At 37.9% G+C, this 12303-nt stretch overlaps 1 protein-coding gene across 1 annotated transcript in view; it reads right to left on the reverse strand.

Annotated features, from left to right (window-relative positions):
* Positions 1-544: 544 nt before the first annotated feature.
* DRC8 (dynein regulatory complex subunit 8) overlaps positions 545-12303 on the reverse strand; it is a gene marked incomplete at both ends in the record, with an annotated part of 102283 nt that continues 90524 nt past the window's right edge. The window contains 4 exons of the mRNA XM_084253570.1: positions 545-660; positions 4916-4982; positions 5081-5123; positions 5716-5795. Coding sequence (XP_084109696.1) covers positions 545-660; positions 4916-4982; positions 5081-5123; positions 5716-5795 — 306 coding nt within the window. The remainder of the gene's footprint in view (positions 661-4915; positions 4983-5080; positions 5124-5715; positions 5796-12303) is intronic.

The raw sequence follows: 12303 nt of genomic DNA on the forward strand, positions 1-12303 counted from the left end.
CTATTCCATATGTGGTAATATGCTGGATCAGCAAATTTAAATTTTTACACAATTCATTATAATCTCAAATGAGATTTGTATCTGACACACATAAGGAATTAATTATTAATATTGCTTCCAAATTCAGGTTTGTTGTTGTTTAAAAAAGAATTTTTCACCTCTCTACAACTCATTTTCAATTTGTGGTCATTCTGCCCCCTCCCAAGATCTTTGAATGCAAACCTTCAATCATTTCAGTTATTCTTAATTTTTTCAGTTTAGTGAATCTGAGGGCAAGACGGTTTTATTATAGAAAATTAGCAATAATCCATAGTTAATGTTAAAATTTTTTAATAAGAGTTTTACAAATAATTAGTTGTCATTCCAGAAAGCCAGATAGCCACACTTTAAAAATGGATGTTTTAAATTGGTATGATCATATTTCTTGAAATAATCATCACGAGGCATTGTCATATGTAGGAATTATAAGATGAAAATGTGAAATTAGCAATGCAAGCAAATTTAAAAATCATCCTTTCAATTAGGAATTAAATCTTTAGAGCATTTAATTATCATCTATCACCATCATTGCTATATATTCTTTGTAATGAATTGAAGTGGATTCTGGACCAATTGCAGCAGACAACATTTCTTCCATTTCCTCTTGAGAAAAGGGCTCACCTGAGAGAGAAAAGATGGGAAATTCATCATTTACAATCTTCTGGTCTTTTCTCTTTCTTTTTTCACCAGCCAGATTAATTGCCCGAGTCCCCCAGGTCCCACAATGTCACTAGTTACTCTCCCTCGGGCTGTAGAGCTAGAATATTACGACAGTCCAGAGGTTCAAAGAGCAAGGTGTAGACCCCTGTCAGATTCTGACTTTATTTTACCTTGCTATTATCATAGCTCGAACAACCTATGTAACTAATCTGTTTGACCAAACAGCACAACAACATAAAAACACCATGAATAAGGTTATTTACTTATACAATTTAATAAAATTCTAACAGAAAAATAAATTTAATTATGTAAATTAAACAATTTAAATTAAATTTAATAAAGCTATTAAAACTGACAGGGCAATAACCTGTAGTCCTAGTCTTTTTTATTAAAGATTTATTTTTATTTATGTATACGAGAACTGGGGTGTAGGCCAGAGGTGCGGGGAGTGAGAGGATTCACCAGAGGCAGAGTGGGGAGCAGAACAGGCAGATCTACTGAAATACACTGGTGAGGGGAGCAGCGGGCAAGACAGGAGAGGTCTGCTGCGCCATATGGGTAGCTCCCTGGCCGGGCTCGAACTCTTGCCATAGTGGTTGGCAATAGTTTAATAGCTCTGAGACTTTAACCCTGCACTACCAGGGAGGCCCTGAAGTCTCAGTCTTAGAGGAAGTCTAGTCATTATGTCTATGAATATGGGTATTAAGTGGTCATTATGCAAAGCTGCTAGGGAGCAGAGAGGAAAGTAAGGAGGGAGGTAAGTGGTCACTATGCAAAGCTACTAAGGAGCAGAAAGCAGAATATCCCAATGTATCTGAAAATCCCAGGCAGGTCTGGTCAACTCAGTGGTGCCAGCTGCACCAAATGGCAGATACCATTTGTCAACCATTCAAAAAGCAGCCATCTATGTTATTCTTCAGCCCGATGTTGATGTCAAATGTACCCAAAAGTTGGAGAGGAAATCTGTGGGCTTTTTTTGGTTTCAGATAACAGCTGAGGGCTACCTTGGATATTGGTTTCATCAAGATGAGAAGCAAACTGAGGAAGAAGTTGGAAAGACTGTAGACCAAGATAGAACTTTGTTCAGATACTAAACAATATAGAAACATCCATCTTACTCCAAAAGAGTCTTAGCCAAGCAGCTATAATGCCAAGGCCTGAGGATTATTTACCTTCTGAGCTTCAGTCACTTGTCACCACAAGCAACACTTTTTAAGATAATTTAATTAATAATTTAATGGAGTGTAGTTAATAATACGGAAATTATCCAAATAGGGATTTTATGACAATTACATTAATATTATCAAACAAGGGGATGTGCCAAGTTCTTTTGAAATTATGGTTGAATCCTAAGAAAAGAAAGAATTTTGATTCTTTCTTGAATGATTGTTAAATATTAAATCCACTGCCAAATGAACTCACATGAGCACCAAATAAGTTCTTAAAAGAATACGAATAACATTTATTGAACCAGATACTGATTTAAGTGCTGCATATATGTTAATTGAGGTATTCTCCCTATCACCGAAGAACCATTATCTCCAGGGACAGTTGAGACACCAGCATGAGAAGAAAAAAGGCGGTTAGCCCCAGTCAGTCAATGGGATCTGAACAGTCTGGCTCCAGGTTCGTGAACTCAGTGCCCACACTCTGCTGCTTAGAACCAGGCCTTTCTCACAGTAAAATACAGAAGGTGGGCACACTACTTTCTTACACAAGGAAGAGAGATATGCAGCATTTGATTGGGGTGCAGGAAAACAGCTTAATCGCTTAAAGCACGCGCTTGGGAGCCTGACAACTTGGGTTCAAATTGTAGTTTTCTCTTAGTAGTTTTACAATCTTGGGCAAGTCACTTAACCTTTCTGTGCCTCAGTTTTTGTGGCTATAAAATGGAGGGGATAATAATGCTACCTCTATCAGAGGTATAAGTTTTGAAGAATAGCACTTAGAACATTGCCTGGCACATAGGCAGCAACATGTTTATTTAAAAAATATTGTTTGAGATCTCCCATGATGCCTTACAAATCTGACACTATATACAGATCTGACACTATATAAATGTCTGGACACGTTACTTCTATCCGGTCAGAACTTAATTTAATGTAACTTATTATATTCATCATATGACAATCTGAGCACTGATGGTTTTAGAATATTCTCACACTGATTAATACTCTATGGATACTGTGAAAAGTTGCATTCTTTCTGTATCATTGCAATCTGGTCCTGATTTCCCTTTTTCAGCCCATGACAAAATCAGTAATACCCATCCATGATAAAGCCCTGTTGTTACTTTTGACTTGGCTCCGATCTTTGTCCCCTGCACTCTGTTACACATCAGGACCAGTGGATCCTGCTGCAGGTTGTCCTAGTCTATAAGTCTCTTCTTTTCATTCCTGTTGCCACTTCTAGATCAGGCCCGAACTAGGGCATTTCAAAATGCTGAATTAGCCTTCTAACTGGTCTCCCTAATCTAAGCTTTTCTAACACATCTGCACCAAATTAACCTTCCCACAATCTTCCCTGAGCCATATGACACATCTGCTCAAAACCCCATGTGCTTCTCCCTTGCTTACAGGAAGAATTCTAAATGGTTGAGTCCCGGCCTCCACAATCTAGTCCCAGCAAATCTATCTGCATTCATTTATTGCTGTTTGCCAACAAGACCTTCTGGACCCTATCTTCTTCTCATGGGTTCCCAAAGTATCATGCGCATTCCTCCCTCCCAGTTTTATTCATACTGTTTTTTTCCTTCTCTTATCAGCCTCTTCACCTACTCTTCATTCATCTACTCATTTATTCATCACTTCAACAAATGAGGCTTACTATGGGGGGGGGTGCTATAATGCATAAGATTGTACCCCCAGCTCTCAATAACTCACCCATATAAAAGCCACCATCTCAGGAAAACTATTTCCTTTTAAGTCTTCCCAAACCAAGCTTTTCAGGCTGGTCGAGTCCACCTTGATCTTTTGAAGTTCTTTTTTATCCAACTGTCTAATGTTTTGAAAGCTAGTTTTATTTACAAAATAGGATTATATATCACTTGAGAAAGTGAGCAGATTTTAGTATCAAACTTCTCACTACATTTAGTAGCTGTCACCTACACATAGTATGTACACCATACTAATGATACTCAACTGTTTAGCCACTTTTACTTAATTCCTATTGTCTGGTATAATCTAGGATTTACTTCCTTCACATCAATCCTTAGATTTAAGAAGCTGTTGTTTTGAAAGTCATAACATGACTGTCAAAGTTAATCCCTAAAATAATTTAAGTAATGTTCTAAGAGATCTTGGGTGGTAGCTAAGGTTGTCATGTCATTCTTATTCTCATGCCCTGTATTCTCACAGAGTGGTGGTTCAAGTCAAAATGGTCAAACCAGTTATGCATATAGATACCTCTGAGTTTTTCCTACTCAAAATAACTTATACTTTAGATTCTCTCTCAAGTGATTAGCAACTCTGAATCATTCAGAACTCAATCTGTAAATCAGCGAACTAAACAAAGGGGACAGAACTCTTAGCTTGTATAGGAGGGGAAGAGGAAACTAATATGAAAATGGCTTCAAAAGAATGTTCATTAGGTTGCTGACATTTAGGCAAAACAAATTTATATATTAGCTTAAGCAGATAAAATTCCTAAGGATAAATGATAGCATATATAGCTGTGTAGGTATCATGGATAAGTGTGTATATGTGTACATGTAATTCAAGTTCAATGAAAATACATATTTGTGGCTTCATTGGCATAAAAAATGAACAACTTGTGTGATTCATATTCAATTGAGCCTGTAAGAAATATAACTTCAACTGAAAACCTCTAAAAAAAGGAAATCCTATATACTCCAATTCAAATCTTCAATCTAGTAACAGGCATAGATTTACAGTGATTTAGTTCATTACTATCAATAATTTTCCAGAGGGGCATACTTTTTATTCTGGAAATACTCAGTGTGAATGGGATGGCTTCAATTAATAGAAGTATAATAATTATACTTTACAACATCCTATATGGTAACAATCTATTTTCCCTTAACCTACTTACCCTTTGTTCTTTTGTCACCCACAAAATGGAAACCATCTCAAAACCAAAATAATAGGGTTTGTATATAATTGTTTTTTAACCTGAATGATTGATTTTACATAATTGTTTAAAAAGGGTAATCACTTATATAAGTAAGTCACTGTTTTAAGTAATAAATCACTCTCACCTTCTTCAGTCATGAACTTGATCAGTTCTTCCTTAGGAATAAATCCAAGTTTATCTGGATCTAATACCTTGGGGGAAAGAATAGATATAATTTTGGCTTGGTGAAGAAATTCTACATGATGAGTTTTTCATATGAATATAAGTACATGTAAAATTTGGAGCTTACCTCAAAAGCTCGAAGAAGGACATCTTCTGGAATTGGTCTGTATCTAATTACACAATAAAAGAAGTAAACGCCACAGTATGTAACTCAGTCACTACATAATAAACAAACACTTAACATGAAACAAAATCTGCTTATTATGATAATACTACTGACCTCACTGAAATCTTTTTGAAATTCTAGACATGAAAGTTGAAAGTACTCTACTCTTACAGGAAATGTAGTTCAAAATCATTTGCATGTTTGTTGTTATCTATCAGCTTTTCCCAACATTATGGAAATCTTTACAGGGAACAAAATATCTACAATAAACTAACTATGACAAACTAAGGTTACTCATTTTCTAGAAAAAAAAATCAGAGTTAATACTTATTCATCATTGATATTCAAAATGAAAGATAAGAATAGTGCTTATTTATGATTTTGTAGCTGTTTGTCCTTAATTATACTTTATTAGAGTAATACTAAAATTGTTGATATTTCCAAGGATAGACCACAGACAGTTTAGAAGTAAAATATTAGAATTTACTTTAAGATAAATATTGGTTGAGTATAATATACAAAGTGAAAAACTGAAGTGTTTTGAAATTAATGTAATTCTAGTCATTTTGCTTTAGCAATTACATATATTCTCTTACCTTTTTTCCATTAGTACTTGGGTCATTACTGGAAGAAATTTCTCATATCGAATGTATCCAGTGGGCTCTTCTTCCTCTACCTAAACATAAAATAAAATAAAAAAAAATACACTTACTCAACAAATGTATCTTAATAACTACTTTTTCCAAGCACTGAGCCAAATGCTGGGGATTTGATGATGAGGACACTCAGGCATAATTCCTGCTCATTGAGCTTATATTCTGGTGATAGCAATGTATTACTAAAAAAAAAAAAAAAAGCTGGGTGTCTAATTATAAGTTTCTGTAAGCACAATCGATGGAGGAAACAATAGAAAAAAAAAAAAAAACTAAAAAGGAGGTGTGCCACAAGACCAGAAACCTGGCTCACACAAGGAGGTGGGGGAGAAGAGATTAGAATAGCCACTGACACAGCTATGGAAGCCAAGATCCGACACAGTTGTGGAAATTAGTATCCTTAGGCGCAGGCTAGTATCCTTAGGCAGGACGCCTAGTTTAAAAAGCATAACATCCAAGCAGGTATCTGAGGACTCATCCAAAGGTAAAGCTATGGAGATTGAGCCCATTGTGGAATCTCCTTTCAGATTCTGCAGTTATACAAAATTAGCAACCAACTGAGGGCCCACAAGGAGTGAGCCCCTCCCAAACAGAATACTATATCAGTGCAGTCTCTGCACTGGCTAAGGCAGCAATCCCACTGCTCACCTGTGCCTATGCAGGTGCCTCTTTTCACTAACTCTCTCACTCTGCAGGACAGCAGCCTTCCTGCCTGCCGGTGACCTGTCAAGGCCACCCTCCTGCAACCACACAGGCCTCTCTTAGCAACCCCCTCCCTTCTGGGGCAGTTTTTCCTGCCCGCTTGTGTCTATGCAAGTGTCTTTCACTGTTTTATCCCTTCCCTAATAAACCTGTTCTTTAAATATAACTAACATCTCTGTCTCGTGGAGAAACTCACCTGGGAAACTCGCCACGTGTTGCTGAAACAGGAGCTCTGGTGAAACCTTTCCCAGAGTGAACTCCAGGATCCTACACTCCAAACCCACAGACTCCAAAAACCACAACACAATGAAGTAAAGAAGCATGGAGCTAGAAGAGCATAGAAAAAAGAAACTTTTCTAGACCCAGAGATCAGGAAGGCATTGATGAGAAACCATATTTGAAATGATTTATAAAAGATGGGAAGGTAATTAGAGAAAGAGAGCAGGAAAGATCCTGTGTGCTAAGATCCTGTGTGATGCACTGAAGGCCAAGATGTGGGACCATGGGAATAAGAATGTTCAAGATGAAGCTGGAGAGAGACAAGGACAAGATCAGGCAGGGCCTGAAAATTGGTTGTTAGCCTAAAACCAATGGGAAACCACTGAAGGTCTCATAGATTTGTTGCTTGAAAGATCACACTGGTTATAGGCGAGGTGGCTTCTGCACTAGTCAAAGAAAATGTACGAGCTTGGATTAGAGTGGTGGCCATGGAGACAGAAGTGGATAGTTTTAAGATATATTTAAGAAATAAAATAAACAAGACCTGGTACTGAATTTCCTGAGTAAGCAGGGTAAAAATGGGAGTCAAGGACAACCTGGGGTTCAAGCCTTTGCCTGAGAGACTCTGAATAAAGAACCAGGCTAGGAGATCAATCATTATCTCAAGGACAAAAGCAGTTATCAGGGCCCTCCTGGTGGTCTAGGGATTAAGTCTCAGCACTATCACCACTAGGGCCTGAGTTCAATTCCTGCCAGGGACTAACCCACATATGGCGCAACAGACCTCTCCTGTCTTGCCCCACTGTTCCCCTCGGAAGTGTATTTCAGTGGATCTGCCTGCTCTGCTCCCCACTCTATGTCTGGTGAATCTTCTCACATACCCCCCACACCTCTGGCCTACACCCCAGTTCTTCTACAAAATAAATATATTTTTAAAAAAGCAAATATCATATCATTGTAATATTACTAAATACTGTCTGTAATGATAAATGGAACTTTGTTATACAACCATTAATTAAGAGAATACTCTACTTGAGAGAGAGAGAACTGTTGGTATCTAGCACTGTTGGGTGAGAATGAGACAGACTTCAATGGTATGGCTGAACAAAACACTATTGATCTTGACTTTCATGTCAGCCTATTTACGAGGAGCTGTAAATTCTGCCCTCCCTTTCAAAAATCCTATTAAAAGGCTCATAGAATCCAATTCAACAGAGGAACTTCTAATAGATTTATTTCTTGAGCAAAAAATAAGAAACCCATAGGATGCTGCTAAGTGGAACACCCTGTCATAAAAATGACAACTATTTTTTAAAATCTATACTAGATTTTCACCTAGTATGAATAGAGCCTTGGGACTCCACTATCCGGAGAAAATATCATTGCTCTAATAATGGCATGATATATTAGGATTTCTATGGTTGTCAATATATGCACAATTGTCTTTAGCTGCTTCTAGGCCCAAGGGCAAGCATTTTGTAAATTAATGCTCACATGGTTCAGATGTGCTTGAGTAACACACTGCAACTCCCAACCCCAGGAGTCTCTTAAAAATAAAATGTCCATCTCAGGAGACTACCTTCAGAGGGATAATTTAAAATTAAAACTATTTGATCACCCTAGAAATTTGCTCTAGAAACTAGAGCACTGGTTTTGTTCCCTTTCCCCACTCACAACAAATCACTGTAAAGTCTCAGTCTCAAAAAGATCAAAACCCTCTTTATTTTTTGAGCATCCTCATCAATATAAAAAATGTCTTTAGTTTTTCCATAGGGAGTTCCTCTCTGTGGCACTCTCTCAGTTGGCAGTGTGAGAGAACTCACAAGCAGCACATAACTGTGTGTATTGTAATGCCCCCTGAACTCCCACACAACGTCATGAGCCCTCGGGGCTCTGAACAGTAGGGTGAAAGCTGCATAGCACTCTTATCTGATGGATCTGTGTAGAGCCAAATCACGCAAAAATAAGTTAAAGCCATTCTCCAACTACCCAGGATAGCTGAAGAGGCATACATTTTCTTTGACATTTTTAAATAAAAAAGATTATAAACAGAGGCTTTGTGGTTAAAAGCAAGAAGGAAAATAAAAGTTCATCTTCAACTTGGGCAAATTGTGGAATCTTTCTATGACCCAACACTGTCCTCTAGAGGCCACATCTAACCTGTTCTAGTTTACAAAAAAAGATCTACATGCAGTGGCATACAGAAAACACAATTGTATAACTCTAAACATGCGCTCATGGACTGTATATGCCAGACACCATTTTACAAGTATTTTTATATTTAAATAGGCTTTTAATTTTAGAATTGTTTTATATTTTTGTTATTTATTTTAATTAATTTTTTTCTTACATCATTGTTGTCCCTATAATTCTCCCGCCACCATAACACCCATGAACCGCCACCATATTCCCTTGTGTTCTTCCCTTGCCCGTTTTGTTTTAGATTCATAGAAAGTTGCAGAGAGGCGTTTCCATTGATGCCCTAACCCAGTTTCCCTTGTTGTTAATCCTGACATTGCTATGTTGTGAACCAATACAGATACATTATTATTCACTAAACTCCGTGCTACACTTTGATTCCATTAGTTTTCCTGAAAGGCATTTTTAAATTATGGCCTATTCTTCTGTTATAAAAGAGAAAGAGTTAAGTAGATGACCACTTTTGGGTATCTGGACAGGAGTGAAGAGAGATGAGGATAAGAGATGGTTCTATTACTTTGGGTGAAAGAGTGGCAAATTCATTCTACGAGGGCATTTGTAAGATAGGATAAAAACACTACTTCCTAAGACTGTTATGCAATAATGGCTGAATGATTATTCAAATCCATGGATTAAAATGTCTTTAAGACAGGGTGTGTGGAATAGCAGTGATGTCTCCACCTCTGCTGGCTCCCTATGGGCCACTTTGGAGACAGTAACAGACAGCAACCAAACGCATCCCCCCTCTTCAGGAGACAAAAACAAACCAAACATATCTTGTTATCCCAAACACGTTTCATCTAAGAAGAGGCATAATATGCTGACAAGTAGGAAATAGACAAAAATGTCGTGTTTATAAATTTAAAGGTAATAAAACCTCTTTGCAGGAAGATGCCCCAGTTTAGACTTCAAGTACCATTTATAATGAATTCATCTTAATAACTGAATTTAATAATAGAAGTTCAACAATCAAGGCTCTGTGACAGCTGGTTTCTCTACCTCCAAGGAACGAAGCCACCTGAAGAAAATATGGTGACTTAACTGTCCCACAAAGGGGTCCCACAAAGGGGTCCCCCCACTTCAAGGGGGGAGTGTCTTCAGACATCCTTGTCTCTGTGTATCCTCTTCCCTCCAATGGAGTCTCAATAAATATGTAAATACTGTGGGACTTAAAAATATCAACATTTATCTAAGTCTCAGAGTCTGAAGTGAATATTATTTCTCACTCTACTTTGATACAAGTTAGGTTTAAACCTATTTTGCATGTGAGGAAATTCCAGCTCTGGGAAGTGAAGTGATTGTGCTGGTCCTCAAAGTCAGTCAAGTGCTTTGATAGGATCCCAGCCCAGAGTTCCTGACTTCCATTCCCATGGTTAGATCATCAGGCCTCTCTTTTCTCATTACAGCATTATTTATTTTAATGCTGAACTCAGTGACTGGGAACAATGAAACACATGGTGAAAATTCATGTCTTCCCCATGAGATAACAATCAGTCAATAAATTAAACTATTTCATGCTTCACAAAGGCAAGATAATATCAGTTTGGCTGGTTTATGAAGCTCCTATATTTCAACTACTTCCAGATTACCAAATAAGATACACATATAAATTTGTAAAATTATTTCTAGTATAAAATATAAAAACCATGAAATATTGCAAGTTAGACTCTGAATTCTATATATACACATTTTGACATTAATCATATTTCAAAACCAAAACATAAATACAATTTAGAAAATATTTCTTTACCTTAGACAGATTAAAGTAATAAAAATTTATTGACATTTATCAAAAATTTATCTTTAATAGAGCTGCCTCCTTTGGAAAAATTATTTATTCCAAACCTCCCATAAGGTACTGTGCAAAAACAAGGATCTGTGATTCTTTGGGGTTATAAGTCTGTGTGTATTATTAGAAGGATCAAAATAGATTGAATCATCTCTGGGCAGGACCATCACAGATTCCAAGGTGTCTATAGGTGGACACGTCAGATATAAATAATGTGGCTTCCAAATGTGAGTTTCTACAATTTGAAGTGATGGGAGAACAAGTAACTATCAAGCACATAATTTCTCCATTTTATCTCAGGGCAGGTGTTAGGGAGTCATTTCATACCCTTCACTTTCATTTCTCTGCACCTAGATCCAGCCCCAGCAGCATGCTCTCTATTTGACACAGGTAGAAAGTAGAGACTGTCCTTGCTAAGTTATTCTATCCATTTATACCAAAAACAATTATGTTTAAAATTATGTTGTAACAGGATTGGAGAAAAATCTTTATCCTGAGTTAAGATTTGGTTTAAGAAAAGGAGCAGGGGGCCTCCCCGGTAGCGCAGCAGTTGAGCGCTGGGCTGCGAAGCTGCCCACAGCCTCTGTAGCACCAGTTCGATCCCCGGCTGCTCCCCGGCCACCGGAGGAGGGCTCCTGCCGCGCCCGCGGCTCCCCTCAGCAGTGTCCTCTGTCTGCCTGCCTGTTCTCTTCCTGGCCCTGGCTCTGGTGAATTCTCTCACCCTCCTGCGCTTCTGACTGTACCCAGTGCTTGTGTAAATAAATAAATAAATCTTAAAAAAAAAAAAAAAGAAAGAAAGAAAGAAAAGGAGCAGGTCTTCCCTGGAGGCACAGTCTTCCCTGAGTGCAGCACTGCGAAGCTGTCCACAGCTGTCCGCAGCCTCTGCAGTGCAGGGTCCATGCCCCGCCGGCAAGGGAGAGAAGCACATGGCACCGCAGACGTCTCCATTCTTGCTCGCTGCTACCCTCCGCAATGTTTTCAGTCCGTCTGTCTGTTCTGCTCCCGGCTCTGTCTGATGAATCCTCTCACCCTCCTGCATCTCTGGCCTGTACCCCAGTTCTTGTATGCATAAATAAATAAATCTTCTAATAAAAAGAAAAGGGGCAGGAGGTAACACAATGAATAACTGAATACAGTGATAAATAAAGAGATCCTCTTTCTCCCTAATTAGAAAATTCCCTAAAAGAACTTTGGTCAAGCTGAACATATTAACTTTATTAGGTCCACACATACATTAAAGTGCATATGGTAATAACATGTTAATTTTATTTATTTATTTTTTTAATATTAAATTTTATTTTTATATTCCCCCATACAATTGCAGACGCCCCATTCTGACCCCAATCCTTCCCCTCCCGCCCCCCACCCCCCAAAAAGTGTCTCTGGTTCATAGTTTTTTGTTGATTTTGATTTTCACTTTCTTATATTCATTTTCCTGGTCCCTTATTTAAGTTTTCTAGATTCCTGCTATGAGTGAGACCATCCGGTATTTTTCTTTTTCTTTTTGGCTTATTTCGCTGAGCATGATCCCTTCCAGCGCCATCCATGTTGCTGCAAATTGCATGTGTTTATCTTTTTTGAATGCTGAGTAATATTCCATGGTATATATGTACCACATCTTC

This window comes from Talpa europaea (assembly GCF_964194135.1).
Source record: "Talpa europaea genome assembly, chromosome: 14".
Lineage (NCBI taxonomy): Eukaryota > Metazoa > Chordata > Mammalia > Eulipotyphla > Talpidae > Talpa > Talpa europaea.